Raw genomic sequence first — 24,783 nt, forward strand, 5'->3', positions numbered from 1 at the left:
TCAGACACCAGCACACTCACACAGGAGCAAAGCCATTCATTTGCACTGACAGTGGTAAGACGTTTACCTCTAAGAGAAATCTCATCAGACACCAGCGCACTCACACAGGACAGAGGCCATTCCATTGTGATCAGTGTGGCAAAAGGTTTACCCGTAAGGCACATCTCAAAACACACCAGCGCATTCACACAAGAGAGCCTGTAGCGCTGTGATTTCAATTTTCAAAGTTCTGTGTTCCTATCCTCTGATGTTTCATGAAAAGGAAAGATTAAAATGCTGTGAAAAGTCAGTCTATGAGCAAAGTTGTTGTGAATGAATGATGTATTGTGTTAAGGATCTTTCTCGTGGTTGCCCAGAAAGTTGCTCAAAAAAAAAAAGTCCCCCAAAAGTTACTCCATGTATCATCATCACCATTGGTCATCATCGAATGCGTCCACTAGCAAGGAGGGGAAACCTTATGAGTTACACAGGTCACGGACAGATTTGTAATCAGAAGATGCACAACGTTATTAACCAAATAGGGCCTACTTTTGTAATAATAAATACTTCGGTTTTGAATTCAAAACAGACTCTTTACTGCTCTGAAAAAAAAAATATCCTTTCAAAATCTATTTTACGGTTACGTTGCTTAGTAGACACCTTTGTCCAAAGGGAAGTTGAAATACAAAATTTTCGGTTTTGAATAGGCAACATAAAGACGCATACAGTTTAAGCATAGTTTATTCTTTTGTGCGTTTGCATTTGGTTTCCAGAATTGAGATGAGAACACACCCAGTTATGGACCACTTTAAGAGTCTCCTTGACGGCTGTAAACTAGTCCAGATGTTGTCTAACTCAAACGAGTGGACCTTAAAACAGCATCTACATCTTGAAGGTTTATGCTAAATCGGTTAGACATTGTGTGGGAGAGGCGGGTGGTGGGTTTTGGGGGCTTATTATGATCTGACAAACGCTTAAATAGAAACCCAGCTCAGCCATGAGACCCCCCACCCCTCCCCCCTCAATCCTTTTCATGACTGGCTTTGTGACTCAACATTGATGTGGACATGCGGGTTCAATTTCATAACCACAAATTAAACACAACCCTGTGTAAAAAATAAAAAGTATAATATCACAAGCTTTTAAAATCGCATCATCCTTTTCCCTGGCAATAGAGTGACAGTGGCCATTGGGTCGCCGTTGCCGTGCGGAATGCCCTTTCTCCGCCTACCTCTCGGGCCACTCTCGCTGCTGTCTCCACCTGTCCCTGCTGTCAGCTGTTAGGCAGCGCGAGACAAAGAGCAGTGCAGTGAGCCTGGCCAGAGCCCTGCCTCCTCCTCTCTCCCCTCCCACTGTGCATAATGAGTGCTTAGACCATCAGGTCCCCTGGGCCAGCCCTGCGCTGCACACACAGCTGCCCTGTCATGCCAGTCGAGCGAGGAGGAGGGTAAAAGAAAGGGGGAGGGAGGAAGAGAGAGAGAGAGAGAGAGAGAGAGAGAGAGACTGTGAACACAGGGAGGAGGGGATGAAGTGTGTGTTTTGTCTGTGGGGGATATTCGGAGGAAAGACTGAGTGAGCGAGAGAGTAACCGCAACCCCAACCCCCTCCTTACCCCATCTACCACATGACTCTACTCCACGCGGGCTAAAAAGAGCAGACAGAAGCTCAGACTGTCAGCAGAGTAGAGATGAGCAGGACTGAACTTCACAGCTAGGTCTCTATCACCACACAGGAAACTGGCATTGCTATTGGCACTTTCTTTACTTCATCTACCCGTAAGTACTATTTCCTGTTTGAGATTTAACTTTTGTTTGTTCTATATTTAAGCAAGTGGTCCTTTTTTCTTTTTGTAAAAAAAGCCAATTCATAATGAATGGCAAGCATTTTGTTTGAGGTATTTTAATGTGTGTGTTTTGTATGAAAGTGAATATTGAGTCAGTCTAGGCGGAGACAGTGTGATTTATACCACATTCATTTAGCCTAATTAGACTGTATCTGTCAGATAAGGAGGCAGTAAATAATTGTGATATGGCAGTTATGGTTTTGTTGAAATTCTTGAAGAACAGCTGCATGCATATACATGTTAAAATACGAAGCAAAGACACAAACAATGCTGTTTCAAAAGGGAAAGAATGTACCTCTTCAAAACATTTGGGGTTGACATAATCAGCTGCCTGATTCAACTTTTTCCAGTTAGATTAATCTAATCAAGTGAGTGATAAGTAGACAATGGGAGGAAGTAAATTGCATTATGTGCCCTAGAAGCCAAAACAGGTCAAAGGTTAGACTCTAAAAGGTCAGGGAGAGTCATTAATTATTTCTGCCTAACAGGTGGCTGGCAACCAGGGAGAGAATATTATTTGAATGCCCCCCACACAATACATGCTCTGACCTTGGTTACCTCCACAATGGCTTCAAGGGTTTCAGTGTAACATTGTGCCACCAGCTTATGTGTGCCCTTGAATGGAGAAATATGTGGATGCAGAACGGGAAGAGATACAGAATGATGTTTTCGTTAGACAGGAAGTGAGGCTGCGAGGTTATTGTTTCTTTTGGGAAGTATCATTAGAGGGCATTCCACTCCAGAATCTGTGACCCATATTGTGGTGACTTCCGAATAAATGCATTGTCAACGCATATTTGTTTCAGTTTAATGAAGGGAAATGTCTCCTTTTAGGTCAGTGTGTTCATTTTTCTCTTGTTCATCCATCTAGAGGGAGTTCCAGAAGGCTGCAGAAGAGAGAGCATCACATGGTGAACAGGGGCAGTAGAACACAAACCCACCCCCAGGCCTAAATCCATCCGAATCAGCATCTTGCCTCTGGACTTTGGCCTCAATCTCTTCCTAAAGCAGGCGCCTTTTTTAACCAGGTCATCCCAAACCACCACATTAAAGACCTGACAGCACAAGGCTGCTGGAGCAAAAAGAAGCCGCGCTCCAGTTGATCCATCTGGATCCCGTGACCACCTCCATCACACCCACCAGGAGTCTGCTAGTGGCACCTCATTGCACCTGACAGTCGGCGACTGACACTGTGCGCTGCAGCTCATTGGTGTGTGTGTTTTTGTGCCGTTTTCCCTCTGGCTGACCCCCTGTGGCGTGTGAAGCCGTCCCCTGTCCGTCCGTGGCCATGGTGCTGTGTGAGGAGCGCGAGTGCAGCGTGTGCTACCGGCCGTACGCGCGCACCGGCCGCGTCCCCCGGGTGCTGCACTGCCGCCACACCTTCTGCGCCGTGTGCCTGGAGGCCATGGCCGTGGCCAAGAGCGGCCTGCTGACCGTGCGCTGCCCGCTCTGCCGCCAGATGACCTGCGTGGGCGGCGGCAGCAAGCTGCACGAGGCGCTGTGGGTCAACAGCCGCGTGTGGGACCAGATCCCCGACTTTGCCGTCGAGGAGGAGGACGAGGAGGAGGAGGAGGAGGACGAGGAGCGGGGGGGACAGCGAGAGGAGGTGGTGTTGGAAGCAGAGGAAGATGCGGAAGACGGGATCAGAGAAGAAGAGGAGGAGGAGGAGGAGGAGAGAGCAGAGGGAGCGTCTGCTCCAGCACAATGGTGAGTTGATAGACTTGACCCTGAACTGATTGCTGATGTGAAAAATGAAACAATGTGCTACAAGTTGAGGTATATGCCCATGACCTCTTATAAGCATGATATGATTGTATCGACACACCTCGTGTTGGGGTAGCTGTATCGATTGTCTGGCAACATACAAGGTCGTTCCCCCCCTGCATTTGCAAAGGAGGTGACCTAGTTACTGCCACTGGTACTGAACAGCTTTGGGAATGAGGATGATAAACACGGCCTCCTCTAAGACTGTCCTTAGTCCCGTTTGTCTAAAGCGTTGCTCTCTTTCCTCTCATCAGCCCCGTCTCAAAGCACTACCGGCCCCGTATCAGACTGCCCTCATTCCTGAGGAAGCTGAGCTTCGCGAGGCAGCCCCAAGAGAGGATCATGCCTGGCTCCAATGTGTGAGTACTCCCTTTTCCACCTCTCTTTTGTCTCCCCATCCACGCCTTGTAAAGACACATACTGTACACATATCAAGTCTCTTACGCTCAATGGTGACTGTGTTTCGCCATTTAGCTGGGTGTCATACAGGTAGCCAAGAGTGGCTCCATATGACCTAATGCTGTTTCCTTAATTAAGTGTGGACTAAGGCACAATTGCATGGCCAGTGGAATTCACCTGGGATCTGTCATGACAAATAACTCCTACACGGAAAACTCTGACACACTATGGGAGCACAAACACTGTTTCGCAAGAGTCTCATTTGCAGCCGAGGTGTACCGGCTGTCATATTTCATACGGGAGATTAAAGCCTTAGCCTGAGTGCACAGGTGGACTGGAAAACACACACACAACACCCATTACAGTCACAGAGCACACAAATAATCACCAGCCAAGTGACACATACAGATAATCCTTCCACAGCAATTAATAGTCAGCGTGGTGTTATCGTTAAAAAAAAAAGGCTCTGTACTGGGTGGCGAATGATGGTGTGTACACACTCACACACAGACAGACACAATGAAAAAGGTTTGTTTTGTTTTGAATTGCCTGCTGTCTCCCTGAGTCCCTCCCATAATTATTCTCTCTCTCTCTCTCTCTCTCCATACAGTGAGATGAAGTCATGGCGGAGGCTTGCGACAGCTGATATGATTTAAAGCTAGGAGAAAAGAGGACGTGACCAACGGCTCTCCCGGATAGCGGAACTGTCAATCACCACGAGCTGTGTTGTGGCTATTTGTTTTCCCAACAGTCATCAAAAAAAGACTGCCAGCCGCCGGATTATCTGAGGGATCGGGAGCCAGGTCAAACCTTGTACAAACATTTAGAGTGGCTCAGACAGACTTGCACGTGTCTGCAAGACTTTGTGTGTGTGTGTGTATGTGTGTGTGTGTGTGTGTGTGTGTGTGTGTGTGTGAGTGAGTGAGTGAGTTTGTTGTGGGTTTCTCTGTGATGGGGAGATGCATCATTGAATACCGCTTGCACCCATTATCTGTGCAGGGGACTCTTTCATTAGGTATTCCACCCCTAATCCACGACAGCTGCTGCAGTGGGATTGAGATCAGCTGTCCCAACAGACTGGGCAAGAGAACAGAGAGAGCTAGACAGACAGAGAGATGGAGAGAGAGAGAGAGTGTGATATTTAGATGGGGGGTAAAGAGAGAGAGTGAGACGGTATCCTGGACTCAGTGCTGACTGTCCTTGACAGATGGCTTCTAAGCAAACGGTCATCCCCCCCAACCCCTTTAACCTTCTTTGCCTGGCAGGGTCAAACCCCAGGAGGCTGAGCCTTTAACTTATTGTAAGCTTTTGTATTTATCATGATAAATTATTTTAAATAAAAAAATCAAAATGTTGAAACTTTTTGCTCTCTTTGCGATTGTTTATGAGCATGTTAGTGTGTGTGTGTGTGTGTGTGTGTGTGTGTGTGTGTGTGTGTGTGTTTTATCCCTCTAGCTGTAAAGTGCTGGAGTACTTCAGCTACATCTCTGGAAGTTAATTCCAAGTGTGTGTGTGTGTAATCAGTGTCAGTCCAAAGGTTGGGGGTTGGGGGAGCTTGAATGAGTGTTATTTTGACCTTCTCTCCATGTTAAATCAGCTCACATTAATAAGACCGTAACTGGGCTGGGACAGCGTCTAGCGTGTCAGTGGGACGGCAGGCAGTGAGAGTCTCCGGTGAGCAGGACCATCTGTAGGGCTGCCTCCGCTCTCCTCTGAGGCCTAGAGCCCCTGCTCCTGTCCCTGCCCCTCTCCTCTTAGCTCAGCCAGGCAGCACTAATGTGTCTGATTAAAAAGTCTATACTCTCCAATTCTGTCAGATAAACTACAGCATGCAACACCACTTGCACGCACGCACGCACGCACGCACGCACGCAGACACACACACACACACACACACACACACACACACACACACACACACACACACACACACACACACACACACACACACACACACACACGCTCTTTTCTCTCCCTGGGGTATCTGTAAGAGGGTCCTCAGTGCACTTCTACCAAATAAATGTCAAGCTGGCCTTCAGGGACATACTTGTCTCTGCTCTTCTCTGTGCTCTTCACAGCACATTACAACTTGGACGTGAAATGACTAGTAGGACTTCTCCCTTCGTTCTCCTTTTCCCAGTAGAGGGTTGACTTTGCTATATTGCTGATTAGATATAGTATATGAAACCTTTATATGCCCATAAAATCATTTGATTGTTGTTATTGTTTTAGATATTTTAGATACAGCTATTTATTATACCTATATAAATAATGTAATTGTTATCATAGTTGTAGAATTGGCATTGCTAGCACTGGGAGGCTGAACAGAGAGGGCTGTTCTGGGAAAACACAGCATCATTGTAGTTTTCACACTTGTGACCTTCATTTGGCATAGACCGTAGAACAGCGGCCACTCAGTAGGGCAGTGCACTCGGCCAGTGGCCTTCCGTCTGCCCTCTGGGCAGTTACCCATGGGGTGTGTGTCATCAGGACGATGGGACAGACAGACACTGGCCCATAAGTGGGAGACCTCCCAACACTGAGACGAGGGCCAGATCACAGCAGTGAGGCTCTCAGCACCCCGAGAACTCAGCACAATAGGCCCAGTCGCGCGTGTAAGTGGATTAGCAAGTCTTTTCAGCACGCATCTGGCCTCGCATGGAGACTGGGTGAGAGACGAGAGTGGCGATCGGTGGGTCTCCTGCGCCGACCTGTTTGCTCTCTGGCCCAAGGAAGTTTTTTATTGTGTCTGAAGGAAGACACTTGGCCATGTTGAAATGTGTTGATGTTTATGTTGAGACATTACTGCCAATGGTGTATGCACACAGACACACACACACACACACACACACACACACACACACTCAAATGTACAATACAATAACAGGACATGGTGATAGACAGGAAAGAGTGGAAATCAAATTTCCTGTTAGGACAAAGACACCTGACACTGCTGTTTTTCTGAGGGGGTGATAGGAGTCATGGTAAGCACCACATCACTATAAATGATATAGTCATTCTTTGTCAGGTCCTCTGCAGGAAATGATAATAACAGACAAAACAGATCTGTGTCAAATGATTGTTTAGGTCAAAGACATATTTAGCACATCCTTCTATGACGCTTTCATCAGCAATAAACAAGTATCTAATACATGTAGATGTTTAGCATTTTGCTCCTCTACAGCAATCCCTTTTTAATGTCCGTGAAACCTTGAGAATGATTGACTTGGACGAAATGATTTGTCTGGATGATTCAGACAAGAAGGCAGTTAGTGCCCTGTCTGGTTTTTCCACTAACGGCTCACTCCACAGGACTATGAGGAAATGATCGAAAAATACTAGGCTCATGTCACACCCTGTCCATTCACAGGTGTATGTGTATGTGACGTGTGTGAGTAAACATGAGTGCAAGTGTGTGTGTGTCTTTGTGTCTGTGTGAGTGTGAACTGATAGAGGCTATTACCTGGGAGTGTTTGCTACTGTACTAAAAGCTATCGAGTTTCAACGGGACTCACAGATGTTGTAATGTCAGAGATCCCCCTGTGTGGACAGATAAACAAGCAGCAGTGATGCCCTGATACAACCCCTCGCCACAGCTGAATGCCAGTTTCATTGGTAGACGAATGTGCTGGGTACTGTATGTAAACATGTCCTGTGTTTTTGTTATTCATTTATGGTCAGTTTCCCAGCATCTCAGTCATTGAGGGGCATTGGATGACATTGGTATGACTGCATTAACCAAGGGAAATGGAGGGTCCTGGTGTGCTTCTGTTTGTGTGCGTCTCTGTGTGTGTGTGTGTGTGTGTGTGTTTGGACGGGGGGTGGTGGACAAGGAAACTCAAGTCACTCATGGACAAAAGAGTAACAGGAAGGGAAAGAGCCAAACAAGGCCATTTGGAGGGCTGGTTTGAATTAAACCATGAAGCGTGGTAGTGATTGTTTGAGAACAAATTCTTGATCGGTTAGTCAAGCAGTTAGTCAAACATATTCTTTCTGAGCTGTAGCGAAAAACAGTCTGTATAATGTTAATGATGACCTGATAAAGTGGGACAGATAAGGTCTCACTCTGACTCATCAAAATCTCTGCTTGTCTTTCCAAAATATAAACACCGCTGTTGTCTTCTTGACCCTGACCCCTGATAACATCACTTTATGTAGGAGGAAAGGGGATGGGGGCACTGGGTAAAAAGTCCCAAGGCTGTCAAAAATGTGCCTCTAGAGAAGAGGAAAAATGTGGTGTGACCTTTTCCTTTTGGACCTCGGCCAACAGCACTCTGTGAAGTAGGTCACCAAATATCTTCCCATAATTGGAATGAATCCTAAATGCAAATATCTCACAGCACATTGCGCAGCCTGAGAGGTATGCGGATAGCACACAATAAATGTCACCTATCTGAGAGTAATTAAACGATATGTGTCACAAAAAACAAACAAAGAGGAATCTCAATGTATTGGCTTGGAATCAACATAACAGTCTGCTCCTGTTCATTTTGGAAAGACATGCTTCTGAAAGTCATGTGTCGAATACAACATGCCATAATATGCAAATCAGTCATATCATGCTCAGTTTGACAGCTTTGTGACATACCTGGATATACTAATGCCAGGGTAAGGAAATAGCCAAGGGATGAATAGCTCATGTAGCTACATGTCTGCTGTGAGCAGGCTTCACTGGCTTCAGAGAATGTGCACATTTTGCACAAAGTAATCCTTTGATTGGAGCAGACTTGAACAGATGCATTTTGGAATAGTGCCTTCTTCAGTGCAGCTACAGTAAGTGTTTTGTACCAGTCATCAAATATGATCACCCATATATACCGTTCAAGGTAATAAGTGGAAGTGATAACTGGTCATTTCTTAATCATGTAGAAAGAATATCATTTCCAAACCATAATTTACTGCGATTGACACTGTCTACCACAACATCACACAATATCATAGACTGGGTACAGTATAGTTAGACTATTATGTAACTGGCTCAAGTCTTCCCCACAACCAAGTCTAACTAACATAATACAATATGACACAGAATAGAACAGCAATGCAAAATTGGCTCGAAACAGCCATCACACACGTAGCAGACTACCCAGAATCTACAGGCCTCATTTCACAGTATAGCCTAACCCAGGGCTATTCAATTAGTTTGTAATAGGGGCCAGTTCATGAAAAGTATCACAACTGCGGGGCCAGAGAAATACCGTTTGAAATATGAGTAATTACGTACAAATGTAGATACAATAAACTACAACAGCACCAATATGGGTGTTCAAATGTTGCATTTTGTAAATGCATAATATCAGAGCCTGTCCCTTATTAGACATTCTCTGATAATATCGTTTTTTGGTGGTTATTTGTGTTTTGGGAATATTTCTGCCACAGGCCCAGACTACCACAGTGGTAGGCCAACATTGGGAAGGTGACACTGGATCTATATTGCTAATATGTTGCATTTTGTAAAAGCATAATTATTTTGTGGTTATTTTGTTGTATTTGTGTTTTGGGAATATTTCTGCCACAGGCCCAGACTACCACAGTGGTAGGCATTGGGAAGGTGACACTGGATCTGCATTGCTATGACTAATATGAAATCTGTGATAACATTAACAGCAATGGAATCTGAGCTTTGCGCAGTAACTGCTAGGTCCATACAATTTCCAATGGGCACAAACAGGTTTCAAACAGTGTTTAAATGAATTAAATGTGCGTAATCGGTCGCATATGTAACTCATCTCAACATACATTTAACGTTCCCACCATTTAAATTGGATGAACGTGTTCACAAATCAATGTTACTTACAGTGGACTTGACATCAAGGCGATGGATGTGTATTAGTTTCACATTGAAACTATTTGCGTGGTGCAACCCGTTAAAATGTTAGTGGCTTATAATACTCCAACGTAGTGGCAATTTACGTTGAAACTAAGCTAAGATGGAACTTATGTTCAACTCGGTCAAAACGTTACGTGCAGTTGGCTGAGGTGCAGTGGCTTCAGAGCGAGTGAGAGCATGTAACAGAAATGATGCCACCAAAGTTAAACTTTTAAACCGACTCCTATTTGCTTCAATAGCTACATTACGAGTGGCGAATGTTTTCGCGAGGATCTGCTTGGACTGGAGAGGCACACTACCGGTGAGATTTCATGCACCAAAAATGTTTCATGCTTTGAGGAAAACAGCTTGGATTTGGCGCACGTCAACATGTTGGTGACGCTGCGTAAAAACGAAGCAAGGCACCTCTTTGTATAATATCCAGTAACAAAGTAGCCTACAACGGCAACGCACCACACAGAATATTATTTATAGGCGCTACTCGCAGTGTAGCCTATCACTGCACCTCCATTATCGCGTTTTCCACCAGCTATTTACGTCTCTACCGATCATAAGGATTTGCTCATATATAACATCAGCCAACACTTCAAGGGCCACTACAATGTATCTCGGGGGCCGGATCCGGCCCGCGGGCCGCTAATTGAAGAGCCCTGGCCTAACCTGTCTGCAGCCAATCAACAACCTATGGCTTAATCAAATTCACAAAACAGGGCACAGGATACAACTAACAACTGGCTGGTGGCTGTGCTGTATATTGCACCTGGGATCCTGAAGGCCCTCCTCACGGTACATGTGTTGCCAGTATCCAACGACTGTTAAACACAACAATCTGAATACCCTACCAAAGAATGTAAGCAGCAAGAAAAATCATCAACAAAACACCCTTGAAGGATACCACTGAGGTTTACAATACAATACAATTGCAGAGTAAACACACATAAACACAAACACACACGTATGACTTTATACAGTAACCATGGTGCATGAAGTAACTCTTTGATTGGAATGTCTTTTGCACAGACAGGTCTTGGCATTCTGCCTTCATCAGTCTGTTTCAAAAGTGTTTCATACTCTCATCCATCCTGATCATTAACTCATAGCAGTTGTTTGGCCCCTCACCAATCCTCCTCTCTCAGCTGTTTGAACACACACAGTTACGGTATACACACTCCTATACCAACGTGCGGCCAACTCACATCCATCCATTACTAGGTCCTATTTTTGAAAGTCCAGCTGATGTCTGAGTCCTTTATTTTTATGTTGCCTTTTTTTTTTTTTACGAGGTGGTGAAGACCGGTATCATTGAAGACAATGAGTGAAAATTCTTGTTAATTGTGTTGGCATATCATTTACATGCATCACTTACTAACATTGGCCAGGTTTCCCAGATTAGTTAAGAAGCTCTTAAGTGCTGAGCACTTCTTAGGAACATTCTAAGAACACATCCCATCTGTGTAAAGTGCACATTTTTCAAGAAAATCAACTGGAGGTCTAGCCTGATAAACCAGCCTAAATGGATTGGATGTCTAATTTAGTCTGGCCTCGATGAATGGATACAACGGAACATTAGCCGTGTTCAAGTTCAACTCCAAATGACCTTTTGCAGCAACGAGAGCTGCCGGTGGCAGCAGGGGAGGGGATACAAACGCTGCTATGAAGTTGTACACTCTCTACTTCCCGTAGTGTAGACTTGGCTAGACTTGACCATGTGACGAATCACGAGGCACGGACCCTTGTGGATATGAGGAGGCATCTAAACACCTGCACATACGTCAGGGATGTAAAAGCCAATTAGGGCAAAGACCTGACGTCATGAAGGCAGGGTCTAGGCTCCGCTGCTCTCCGCAGTACCTCCAGACCGGCTGCTCTTTTGCGGAGCAGCCGCCTGGCCACGCCTTGCTCCCGCGATAAGTTGAGGCCATGTGATACCGACTGCCGAGTCGAAAACACGCCCATCTAGACCATCGTGGACAGATTTTTAACCACGTGCATCTTGTGCTGCGCAGTTTTTGTGCTGCGCAGCCAACTTGAACGCGCCTATTGTTGATGAGCACAACCCGTTGTCTTTCAAACCGTGTCTGTGCCTATAGGCCAACGCTCCCTCAAAACCCCGCCCCAGATCCCTCTGCCCCGCCCGCGTTGATTCAAAACACATCTCTGCGTTGTGATTGGTTTGCCAGATTCAGGGCAGTGTTTTCAAAATGTTCAATGGTCCGAGGCCAGACCCAAATGCAGGCAAAACATTTTGCCGTCCAGCAGTTGGCGCTGGTTTTCCAGGCTACTGGAGGTCCGAAACAATTCACATTCACATAGCGCTCTACCAAAGTGTGCAAAGCGCTTTATTACTGTAAAGGAAGAACCTGCCAATAGGCTGATCATCAATGTATTTTCATATGATTTTTCATTTTACATACTTTGTAGATCTGACTATCTTAAAGACTTTAAAATGAAGACACCGACTCTGACCATTAAGGATCTTCAGCAAAAGCTGAGTTTATTTAGTTTCTTTTAAGAAATCTCCTCAGCATCTGTCTGAGGGGAATGCAGGTGGTGGACTCCTCCTGAGCAACTGGGCAGTCTTGGGTGGTGGTGGAGGCCGTCCTCTTAGCGCATCTGAACCTGCTCCAGACCCTTCTCCAGAATGGCTTGGAGGTCCCCCCGGTCTTTCCCAGGGAAGTGGGGGTCTCAGGCACAATGAGGCTGTCAGGTGTATCGGGGGCATCAAAGGTGAAAGATAGTGTCTCCTCATGCACCATCTGGATGCCGTTGTTAAAGGTGATGATCAACAGCAGGGACTGATCACCTGTCGTAGCATCCGTCTGCACAGTGAGTCCACAAGCATGGTCCTGCACATCAGATGCCGGGGTCAGCAGACTCTGGGTGACTTGAGTAAGGGCAGCGGTCTCAACAGCCTGCTTCAGAGACATCAGGGAGGCCCCAGAGGATGACTGCTGGGGAGATGCTTGCTGCTCCACAGTGTGATCTGATGTCTGAGCCTCTGCGAGACGGACATCAGCCACCAAGACGTTGTCGTTGTCATCCTGCAGGACTTCCTGGGATGACGCCTCATAGGCGCTGTTGGCAGGGGGCTCATCCTCCACCTGCTCTGCCTCCTGTTGGGCAACCTCCTCTGGCATCAGAGTGTCCTCACTGATAAAGAGGAGAACGGGGGTTACCTCTCCGGACCTGAATTCAGGAACGGGACTGGAGGCCTGGGAGGTGATCTCCTGGGTCTCAGTCCAACAAAGGCGGGGGCTGGGCGATTTGGTCGGGGTAAGTGGTGATTTGTCACCAGCACTGCTGGCTTTGTCGATGTGTTCCATCGTTTCTCCAACAAGATGTCCTTATCAAACTAGCTTCAAGAAGAAGTGACAAACAACAAATCTGGCAGCTCTATTTATAGCCTAGTCCATCGCCATTGTGACGCAATCATATCGAAGTGCGTAAAAAATTATAGAATTATGGATGTATTATTGCGTCATTGTGCGACTTACATAGGCGTTAAACACCCTTGGGCCCTAGATCCCAAATATTAGCACTTTCGTTTTGCTTAAAGTATCTAGAAATAAATAAATACATTCATTATTCCAGTGGCCCCTCAAAATAATTTTTTCTTCCGAGATCGCTTATGTAAAATGGGCCAATTGTGTCCACTTTGACTGTTTCGTGATTGTGACCAAAACTGCCTTCTGAATGACTTGCATAGAATGTGCAGTCTAGCAACCACGACTGACAGGCTTCTGATAAGACCTGATGTTTTCCCAAACCACGAACGATGTGCATGGTCTGGGTGTGTAGGCCTAGTTGCCATTTCGCATTCCTGTCTAAGCCTAAGCACGTATGTACATAAGCATAGGCTACCTACTAAAACAGTAACTTGCACCGAACAAACTCCCTCATCCTACCGTATAACGACTTTCGGTCGGCTTTCTCAAGCAAATCAAAACTCTTTGTAGGTATATTAGCATCTGTTTTCCTTGGACTATATTATTTGTAGACTTGTCAGTAGGCCAAATCTGCCTACTTGATTAAGCTATTTTAGACCAGGTTGAAGGAGCGACAGGTTCAAGTTTATTATAGGTCAGTGAAACAGTGTCAGTTAGTAGGCATATAGGCTAATAAACCATTTCGTTATATGAAGTTCTATTGTTTAAATAAACAAAAGCATTCCTCGCGCAGACCTCCTGACCTGGATCCAGATGTAATGTCATTATTGGAAAGAGACCAGTTACATTACTCACCTCGTTCGAGGCCAAGAGTTTCCACACATTTTTCAAGTAGCCAAGCATTACAAATTCTTTTCAACAGTGTATAGGCATGACAACATTTGCTGGAAGATGTAAGAACCTTGGGGAGTTGGTTGGTTCTCAGTAATACTGTCCTACAAGATCCTTCATTTCAAAACCATTTTCTTCTTTGGACAGAGTTCAATAGTTGCTGAAGGGTAAAGCTGAAGAATGTGTCATCAAACTTCATGGAAATTTGATTCAGGGGGTTGGACGCTTTTGTAACATGGGCTATGAAACAGTAGACCTACCTTTCCTGATGTTGGCTTTCAGTCCATATGTCTTTTGTGCCTTTTCTGTCTGTACCTATAAACCTGCATGTTCTATGCTGTCTGTACATACATACCTGCATGATTCACTACGTGTCTTTAAAAGTATGTGTCAGCAAAAACACCAGAGTATATAAAAACCATGATATTCAGGTATTTTGGTCTAAATTGAGTTTCATAATTTAATATAAGTCTTGCAAAATCTTGCCAAACCCCCAAAATAAGTCACATAAATGGTAGCCGTGTTGGTGGCTTTCTTGAGGCTGTCTGAGAGCCATAAACCAGGTGTAAATCGTAAGTGTGCATCATCTCCTGTGAACGACTTAACCAGCAGCACTCATACCATCAATACATTTGAAGATCAATACCAGTTGTCATAACTCAATCTGTGGTTTGTGAGTGCTGCTGTTTTAACCTGAGATTAGCCTACTTTTGATTTTCCATTAATACTCCGCTAACTGCATAGTTGCTTTCCTATAGAAGGATGGCCAAGTCAGTTGGCATTTACTGTTATTACTGTTATCTGAGTCCCCATTATCTGCGCCAAACTACTTTTTGTAGGTGTAGCTTCTGTTTATTCTATTTCTTACTCTGATAAAACGTTCAACTAGAGAAGCTTATCTATAATATACAGTATGCATGTGTGGGGTTTAGTAATGTGCCAGGCTAAAAAGACTACATCACCACCTGTGTTGGTAATAAGACATTTTATTGATTTTATCGATTCGGACAGACATGCTAGATCTCTGTACAGTGTGGATGAAGAGCCAGCTCTGAAAACTATCAATCAGGTCTGCTTCACTGAGCTGACACATACTGTATACACTGGGGATGGCCTCACCCTTCTCCAACAGGTTCAGACGACACACTTTCTTCCCAAGATGAGGTGTCACTGGCCCAGTGTTGTCCTGTTCCCACACTTGAGGCCATGCTATGGCTCTCACAAGCAAGCTGGGCACACTTATCCCTCACCACACCCCAACTGACTTTTGGCTTAGTGGGAAAAGGAGAGGGGAAAAAAAATAATAACAACAGTGAGTTCAACATTTTTTACAAAGGAGCGAGAGAGGAATCGTCACTCTCATGTGTCGTCTAAGGAAAGGACAGGTGAGTGCTCAACTTTGGACGAAGTCACACACACGCACACATATACACACACACACATACACACGCTCGCATACACAAGCAATTGCACACACAGACACAAAATATTGTACAGATGTCTTCAGGTGCAAAACTGAATGTCAACTTATTGAATCAATAAATACCCATATCTCCACCCATCTATTCCCCATCCCGTATAAGCAACAAGTGGCAGAAATGCTAGCGAGACAGACAGAGAGCAGTGGCCTTTTCGCTGTAAGTGGGCCAGTAGAGAATCAACTGGGTGAAGGAGAGAAACAAACAAACAAGGCTGGGCCAAAAGTGGCATCGTGACAGCTTTCTGAGGAATCCAAGGTTGTTTGGGTTTTTTCTTTTACAATTTCAGGTGTATGATTTAACAATGAACCTGCATATCAGTCATTCTTTTCACAAAGTTCTCTGGAACTGCTGAGCATTGCTATACTTGTTTATGTTTTTTTTTAATGATACCAAAAATAATAGTAGACTAGATGCTTTTTTTAAAAAAACTTGCATTGGAATTTAATTTGGGAGTTAAGCACCTCTACCTGTGTAGTTTAACAATGAACCTGCAATTCCCTAATTCTTTTCGTGAAATTCTCTGGAACTCTCTTCTCGGATCATTGCCGGTCATGCTGAAAAGCTCTTCAGAAAAATGCACCCTCTGGCTGTAAATTAAGAAGGATGCACATCATGAACCCACCAAAGCAATAATTAACACCCAAACAGAAAGGACACATGTTATGTACGGAAAAACATGAAACATTACCAGGAAAAAATGCCTCTGCTAGGTGCACTGTCAATCAGCCACGCTTCCCAATAATCAGCCTACCACCTACCCAGTGAAAACACGTACGCCACAAAGAAGGATGCTTGTGGGGAAGAACTATAACCTCCCCTGAAGTGTATGCGTAGAAAGCCAGGCGTAAGCCCAATCCATTGTTTGGCTCATTGGCTGAACTGAAAATATCTATTAGCTATTCATTGTTGTTGTTGTATTTTTTTTTTTTTTTTCAACACAGGAAGGAATCTTCACTGGCAACGGCAGAAATATGAAGCACGTCATCACACAAATCAGTTTACAGGGACCCTTGACATGTTCCTTAAGAGACAGGTAAGAATGTTACAGCTCATTATTTCTAGGTGAATGTAGGACTACAAGACCTCTATAGTTTACACATTTATGTTGGAACATTAATATGGTTTCATCTTTTTCTCTCCATCTCTCTCTTGACTTTTTTCTCTTGTCATTTACAAAAAAGTGCATTAAGATTCACAAGAAGTATATTTGAGATCAAGAGGGGGTGATGATGCTGCTCACTGGACTATCATCTCACCTGTGCCTCAATCGGGGTACCAGAACTTGGGCAGGTTACAGCTCCGGCCCGTTTGCATGACAGGCATTTCCAGAGATAAATACAGCACAGAATTCCAGCATAAGTCTGATTCTTATGAACTGGCTCCTCTTCATTCCATGGTATTTTGATTTAGGTAAACCCAGTTCAGGATGAAGTCATTACACCAATTACTGTTTACGTTGGTCTGTGATGACTGAATGATCCTGCTTTAGTTTCTGTGGGGAACTGGGCTGGCGGCTGAGGCAAAGGTTTCGGGGACTGTGCCTGAACTTGCCCTTTGTCGATCACATGAGGGGCAAGTGTGTGTGTGTACGTGTGTGTGCGTGTGTGTGTGTACGTGCGTGTGTGATAGATTAAAAAGAAAAAAGCACAGCGACACCGATACAGCACAGCGCAGCAGCAGGGAAGGAAAGCTCACAGAGACCGAGCAAAAAAAACAAAAACAAAATGAGTGTGATGTGTGAAGTACAGCACATTGGTGGACACAAATAAGAGAGTAAACCTTCTTAGATCAAACACACATCCCTCCCTATCACTGGACAGTGTGGCTATGGACAACAGATCAAACACACATCCCTCCCTATCACTGGACAGTGTGGCTATGGACAACAGAGTTCAGGAGCGGTGTTCACCCTCTACACAGTGTCACTCTACAGTTGTCTACATAGATAGCGTACATTTACAGATGCACATATGTTGCTGGAAATGAAGAGAAACTAAACGATTTCTTAAAAAAAAAAAAGAAAAAAGAAAACGAAGCAAAATAAATTCTCCAGGTTTCAAGGCCGTATCACAGACCAAAACAACAAAACAAAGAAACAAGGGGGAAAAAATTAAGAAAATGTACATTTCAACATAGTGCTTAAGATCACAGGTGTAAGTAAGCCTTTACAAAGTCAAACAGTGTACATCAGCAGACAGCACCTAGATTAAAAAAAAAAACAAAAAAAAAACAACAATTAAATTAAAATAACTGCTCACATGCATGCTTTAGCTATTCAGTCAGTATAGATTACTTTGCCCTCTAGCTAGTGGACTGTTTGTTCCCATACAGTTCATTCTATAGCAAGTTGCGTACTTGTTTGTCTGCATTTTCTTAGTGCTTTTCCTTAAGTATACAAAAATACAAAACCAAAAGAAAAAAGGAACTACCATCCTAGTTCTTCAAAAATGTATACAGGTTTGGAGTTTCTTAACTCTTTTTTTTTTCATTCGTTTTCCCCCTTCTTTTTGAATTTTTAAGACGTTTTTGGCAATTTCATTATTAAAGTACACTATTTTACAACTGAAATTGATGCAACACTAGTTCCAACCAATGACCAATAGTCAGATGTGAAAGCCAAATATCCAATCTGAAAACTCAACTGGAGGCTAACCAATAGGAAGCAACACAACAAGCATGTGGTGTAAATGAAGCTGCCCAATCAGGATTTTGATATTAACAGGAACAGCCGCCCTCAGTGGTCGGTGGCTCCTGCGGTTTGTCCAGCTTGATGTCAATCACTGTTGGTGAGGGTTAAGGTAAGCAGCACGTATACATGACATAAACATACATTAATTTGTTTTTTAGGTAATTAAATACACAGGCATACACACAGACACAGAAACACATACATACAATGCAGCAGAGTGATACAGTTATCTGCTGCCAATGAACAAATCACCAAACTCTGAATGTTCCTAGAAATAAACTACATGGCAATACTTTGTATCGTACATACCCCTTTAAAACATGTAAATTGACCGTTCCCAAAACCATAGATATTGGAAAGCTAGATACTGCATTGGGCTCCATAACGTATATGTAAATAACCCTACCATCTTGGTGGGGGCAACCATCATGTAGGCCAATGGAGATGTGACTGGAGACGGTTTATAAAGCGGTTTATAAAGCGAGACGATTCATAAGAGGGTAAATTCTGGTATCATTGTGACGTGGGGTTTGCAACCGCCACGCCCCTTTAAGAGTCAATCAGGAGGTCCAGTGTCTATGTATTCCTATGGGAGAAATAAACATTATCTCGGATTGTGACCAATCCCATGTAATACAAGCCACATGTCTTTCTAACCATTCCCACATTAAAATGATATTTTCCAGCAAAATAAATAAAGAGAAAATAGCTTTATTTGTGACCTGTCTCTGTCTCAGCTAAGTACAGCACTCGTGCAGGTCACCTGTTCTCAAAGGCCAAACTGCAAGCAAGTGTTGCCCACAGACAGTAAGGTGTAATATGGCGGCTGCATTCACCTATGCCACCTAATAGAACTTGACGGACAATGTGGTATCTAGCTTTCTTCTTATCTTAATAATAATATAGCTTAATATAGCTTAACAATATCACATCCCCCTCATTCGCCCCTTTTGACTTCCACCTCCTGTTTCCTATGAGACCTATGACTGCTAAAGGGGGGTGTATGTGGTACGACACTGCTCCCTGCTGGCAAGATGAGGCACAAACTATTTCTGCACTACTCCTGATGCGTCCCTAGATGGCACTGTTGCTCCAGCCCATTCATGTGATGTCCCAGCCACATGCTGTCACTGCAATGACTGTGATGTTCAGGGGGGCAGATATGTAATTCCTACTCGTTGAACACTATTAGACGCACATATGTATAACTCATAAAAACCAAAAGTCTGACATAACACTGACATCAGCCCATGGCAATACTGAGGCCGGACGGATTTGGCCCAGAGGTATACACTGTACGCACGAAAATGGACAATAAACTGCAATGGCAGCTGAGAGCATTCAGCTAAGCCACTGTGGGGTTTTGTGCAGCTTTTGGAGAAAGGGTGGGCGATAGCCTGACATGGCCTTCAGTAAGCTTACGCTCAATTTTCATTTCCCTTCACCATTACGTCTGGGTCTGATCCCATTGAACTCGATTTCTCAGGGATGCATTCCACCGGACCAATCAGCGAACGGGGGGGATGGGGGGAGGCCGGTGTTAACGATGATGTCGAGCATATGTGCGTTTGCAACACGGTCTCACACCCAACTCGTCGAACGAGGACGCATGGTCTAGCCCCCTGGCGTCAATATCGGAAGCCGAAGGTGCCCATGCGTCCTCGTTCGACGAGTTGGGTGTGAGACTGTGTTGTCTCTATAGCTGTCACGACCAAACGTTAGCGATTGGGTAAAATCAGGCCCAATCCAGGTCCAGACCCTCTGTACAATATTAGCACGAGGGTTTGGTACGACCAGGCTAGGTGGGCGATGGGCACACACACAGCGCTGCCTGCCTCTGAACACTTTCATTTCTAGTGGACGGGTCGGGTCGGACAAGCGTGGCCATCTGTCCTGAGGGAGTGAGTGAGCGAGCAGTCTCAAGCTCTACCCCATGGTGCCTTTTCTCCGCACATATTATTTACACGCACTGCTCTGCCACTCGACTCTCCCACAGGGAGCCCGACAGTCCGCACTGGCCAAGGACACGCCACCAATCACACAGGGCCAACCCAACAGGCTCAGGCTCACGTTCATGTGTGTAAGTGTATGGACATGGGTCTGGCTCTCTCTTTGTCTCCATGTGTGAGTGAGTGTGTGTGTGTGTGTGTGTGTGTGTGTAACTAGCCTGAGCTGCTGAGTGTTCCATGTTTATGTGCATATGTGTGTGAGGCAATGCAGCTACAGTAGTCCTCTGACCTCTCCACCTGGAGAGAGAGAGAGAGAGAGAGAGAGAGAGAGAGAGGCTGTATGTTAAATCATGTCTTCTTCCAGTGGGCAGGCAGGCAGGCAGGCAGGCAGGCGATAGCAGCAGCAGTCTGTTTTTTCTCTGCAGGACGGATCAAACCCTATCACTCCCCCCCATTAACCCCACCCTGGACATCACCCTCCGCCTGCACTACTGGACCCACTGTTGTTCTTTCCCAGAAATGGAGAGTGGGTGTATGTGCGTCTTTGAAAAGACACAATGTGTGTGTGTGTGTGTGTGAGAGAGAGAGAGTGAGATGCAGGGCGGGGGTGTTGGGTATATTACAGTAATTGCATTGGAGGGGTTAGGGGCTCTTATGGGGCTCCTTAAATCTCTTTTGCCAGAGTGCCAAAGAGCTGCACAGAATTCATTTAGGATCCAATTTTCTCCTTGGAGCAAAAAAAGGGACAGAAGAAAGAAAGCGTTTGAATTTAAAAGGCCTGGAGGGAGGGGAAGAGGTGGGGTTGAGGGTGCCAGGGAAGAGGGGTCACTGGGTGACCAAACGCAGGTCACGCTGGTTGTGTCCAACCACCAAGGGTGTGCCTCAGGGCTCAGTCTCTTTTGTTTTTCCTCGTGTATATCTTTCTTCTTCTCTTTCTCTCTCTCTTCCTTTTCTCCCTTTGCTCCCAGAGGTTCCTCAGCAGAGGGATTCTCAGAGCACAGGCTCACTGGGGACCTTGACACCCTCATAAATCACCTGCTCACCCAATACCTGCCTGACCGCAAGCTTTCCCACCTCCGCCACCACAAAAAAAAAAGGCAATTACGAAAAATGGACCTCGTAAATATTGTCTAAATATCTCCCCTGCCCCCTCTATCTATTCCCCATGTGTTTTTTCTCTTCGCTAATGGAACCTAAATTGCCCATTGAAAGGGCCCTGCTATCGTACCTCTTTGTGTGGAAGGGAGAGAAAGAGCAGGAAAACAAAATGTTTTTTCTCTCTCAAAATCGGACCTCAGCAAAGCTGTCCGTCATGTGCAAGCCCAGTGTGCCGTTCCCAGAGAGCTCTCGCTGTGTGTTTATGTTTGCTTTTTTTAACAGTGTTTGCAGTCGCAGGATAAAAAACAGCGAGGAGGTCGTTTCAGTTGTAAACATCCCACGTTGTCAGGATGGCGAGGCTCTGAGATGAGAGAGAAAATAGAATTCCCATTCACTTCAATAAAAAAAACAACACAGGCAGGTTTTTGTTTTATTTTTTCTCTGCCTAAAGTTATGTGAGATCTCCCCGCCCTCCCCTCTCTCTCTCTCTGTTTTGCCGGGCTGGATCGATACCCAACCGAGCGCAATAACAACACAAAGGCGGCCGCTCCATTAAGATAGAGGCGGGACACGCACGGGTGGATGGGGGTAGCCGTCGCCCCACCGCGTCCATCACTCTGACAGCCTGTCATAAAACAAACCTCCCTTCCTCCATCCATCCATCCATCCATCCACTCCTTCACATGTCCCTCCTTCTCTTCCCCCTTCCCTTCCCTTCCCCCTCTTCCTCCTCCTCCTCTTCCACACCAGTCAGGACTGCCCTGTCAGGACCCCTCTGCACTGATTGAGGCCTAAAACCCTTATCAAGCACAGGGAGAGTCTGGTGGGGTATAATAGAGTAAGGAATGGATCGGTATGAGTGTGTGTGTGTCAAGGTATGTGGGAAAAGAGGTTGTTTCTGTATGTCAGTGTGTGTACGTACATACTACAGGTATGTGTATGGGGGGAGGGGATGGAGTGGGATGGTAGGGTCCTGTGTGTGTTTGTGTGTGTGTGTGTGTGTGTGCTAGAGTATCAGGAAAGGGGGATTAGTCTATGTGTGAGCTCTCCTTATTGGGAGCTTTTCCACTTTTCAGGATGGAAAAATGTATTGTGGCAGAATAGTAGTCTTTCACACCCCATCTGGCTGGGACCCTTCAAGCGCATCATTATCAAGCTGAGAAACACAGGTGCAAGTTCCATAAGGTAAAAGCTTTCACTGCCGCACTTAAAGACTCAATCTTTTTGCCAGGGCGCAAGGAACATTAAACACCTGCTATTCCCCCTCTAAAATAAATGGGAAGAAAGTAAAGTTGCCTTCATCCAATGGCAAAACCGGAATAAAAAAGAACAGCACTCTTCACTAACCATACCATCCTGTTACCATAGAGATGGGGCTTGTGTCGCAAGGTAGAGAGGAGCAGAGCAACAGAGAGAGAGAGGGAGGGAGAGAGAGAGAGAGGGAGAGAGAGAGAGTGCCAAAGTCAGGGGTGAGCAGAGACGAGGCATGGAAAATAACGTCGCTTAATAATGTGTGCTGCGTGCTCAGCCCGGAGACTGCTGGACCAGGGAGGACAGATAGGGCCTGTCATTTCCCTACGCACATGATAAAAGGGACACAACGGCCTGATTGAAAATGGGAGTGAGAGAGAGGAAGAGAGTGAAGGAGAGTGAGAGAGAGAGAGAGGAAGAGAGTGAAGGGGAGTGTGTGAGAGAGAGAGAGAGAGAGACCAGAGTGTTGTTTAGGTCGTGGAGCATATGAACGAATAAAACAGAATGACTTTAAATTGACCTGTCGCTCAGCGTTACGCTTTAGAATGGGGAAAAAATGCATCAGTGTTTTTTCCCCCGGTACACACACACACACATACACACACACACACACACTCGTCATTATGTTGTCTCTATTGGGTGCACACTGCTGGTGATGGGGGCTGTGATTCAAGTGAGAGACGCTGTGGGCTCTTAAGGGGAAGGGGAAGTGTGTTGCCCCCTGTTTTCCTACTGCTGACAACACACAGCCGACAAGAACACACAGACAGGCACAGAGCAGCAGTAAAACAGGTAAACTACACTCTTGGTGTGAACCACAACGCTTGTTTTATGTGTGTGTGTGTGTGTGTGTGTGTGTGTGTGTGTTTTCTCAACAGCGTTAGTGAATATTGACACCCTGAAACAGCTTTGGGATCAGCAAGGACAGTGTGTAGACAGCCATCAGCTGGTACCATGTAACAATGGTTTGTGTAGGTGTGTGTGTGCTTGTTTGTGTGTGTGTGTGTGTGTGTGTGTGTGGGGGGGGGTCTTAAACTGTTGCTACTGATCAACTGATGCGCTTGTGAGTTAAGGGGCAGTTGTATGGGCCTGATGGACTGTCCACACAAAACTAGAGCTAAGAAAAACACTTTGCTATCACTGCTCTCCGGTGATTAGAGACACGTATCACACTCTCTTTCTCTCTCTCTTTCTCTCTCTCTTTCTCTCTCTCTCTCTCTCAGAAACAGAGTGCCATTTTCTGCAAAGAGGCCTGGTGCAGTAATTTCAGCATGGCACCTCCCGAGGAATCGATAAGCTGATTTTTATCTGTCAGTGCTTGCTTTGGGCTGACAGAGGAGGCGTCTGTAGTCTATTCTTCACTGCGACGATGGATGGTTGCGCCCGATCTCAAGCTAGCCACAGAGAGGCAGGGGGACAGGGGGACGGGCAGACACACACACACACACACACACACACACACACACACACACACACACACTCATGCAGACAGGAGAACAACAACAGATGGAAGAACATGCCAGTTTGCCAGTGTGGCCAGCCAGAGGCAGACATCGCGACAGATGTGCAGAGAGAGAGAGAGAGAGAGAGAGAGGTAGAGAGAGAGAGAGTGGTAGAGAGAGAGAGAGAGAGTGGTAGAGAGAGACAGGGTCAGGAAGATGTAGTTTTATGACAACAGGAACAATAGAGAACTGTTGGGAGGGAGTCACTGTGGAAAGATGCAAACAAAGTAAGAGAAGGCCGTCCACACCAAGAACGATAACGATAACGATAACTATAACCATAACGATAAAAGCGTCCACACTGGCCAACGATAAGAAAAGTCTCTCCTCATGTTAATGAATGTGATGGCTAGAATATTATGGGTTCTGATTGGCTGTTAGCTTTTTATCGTTCTCAAAATCGCTCTGAAAGTGATCAACAACGATATCGTTCTTCATGTCGTTATCGTTATAGTTTAGGTGTGAACGTTGTCATTCATATTAACGAGAGCGATATTTATTTATAGTTATCGTTATCGTTATCGTTCTTGGTGTGAACGGCCCTAAAGACATAACAAGACTAGCATTCTATTCTATTCTATTCTATTCCATTCCATTCCATTCCGTTCCGTTCCGTTCCGTTCCGTTCCGTTCCATTCCGTTCAGTTCCATTCTATTCTATTCTATTCTATTCTATTCTATTCTGTTCTGTTCTATCAAAGATCCCTCATTACTGACAAGA

The 24,783-nt window shown here is 45.2% G+C and overlaps 2 protein-coding genes across 3 annotated transcripts in view; one reads left to right on the plus strand and one right to left on the minus strand.

The window, feature by feature from the left end:
• Positions 1 to 1,518: 1,518 nt before the first annotated feature.
• On the plus strand, positions 1,519 to 5,344 carry im:7152348 (uncharacterized protein LOC559250 homolog). The gene is made up of 4 exons (XM_062557031.1): positions 1,519 to 1,754; positions 2,694 to 3,529; positions 3,841 to 3,945; positions 4,596 to 5,344. The coding sequence occupies exons 2-4, from the start codon at positions 3,111 to 3,113 to the stop codon at positions 4,639 to 4,641; spliced, it is 570 nt and encodes a 189-aa protein (XP_062413015.1). The 5' UTR covers positions 1,519 to 1,754; positions 2,694 to 3,110; the 3' UTR covers positions 4,642 to 5,344.
• Positions 5,345 to 15,062: 9,718 nt separating this feature from the next.
• Positions 15,063 to 24,783, minus strand: part of rab6ba (RAB6B, member RAS oncogene family a) — an 85,243-nt gene continuing 75,522 nt past the window's right edge. For both annotated transcript variants that reach the window (XM_062556847.1, XM_062556848.1), the window contains one exon: positions 15,063 to 18,353. In XM_062556847.1, coding sequence (XP_062412831.1) covers positions 18,289 to 18,353 — 65 coding nt within the window. In that variant the 3' untranslated portion in view covers positions 15,063 to 18,288. The remainder of the gene's footprint in view (positions 18,354 to 24,783) is intronic.

The sequence above is a fragment of the Sardina pilchardus genome, chromosome 15 (genome assembly GCF_963854185.1).
Source record: "Sardina pilchardus chromosome 15, fSarPil1.1, whole genome shotgun sequence".
NCBI classification, from domain to species: domain Eukaryota; kingdom Metazoa; phylum Chordata; class Actinopteri; order Clupeiformes; family Clupeidae; genus Sardina; species Sardina pilchardus.

What these genes read in the sequence shown, in the direction of transcription:
- im:7152348 (XM_062557031.1), top strand. Translation starts at nt 3,111, where the DNA reads ATGGTGCTGTGTGAGGAGCGCGAGTGCAGCGTGTGCTACCGGCCGTAC. An exon ending in GCGTCTGCTCCAGCACAATG is followed by an intron (nt 3,530 to 3,840) that starts GTGAGTTGATAG and finishes TCCTCTCATCAG; the next exon opens with CCCCGTCTCAAAGCACTACC. An exon ending in ATCATGCCTGGCTCCAATGT is followed by an intron (nt 3,946 to 4,595) that starts GTGAGTACTCCC and finishes CTCTCCATACAG; the next exon opens with TGAGATGAAGTCATGGCGGA.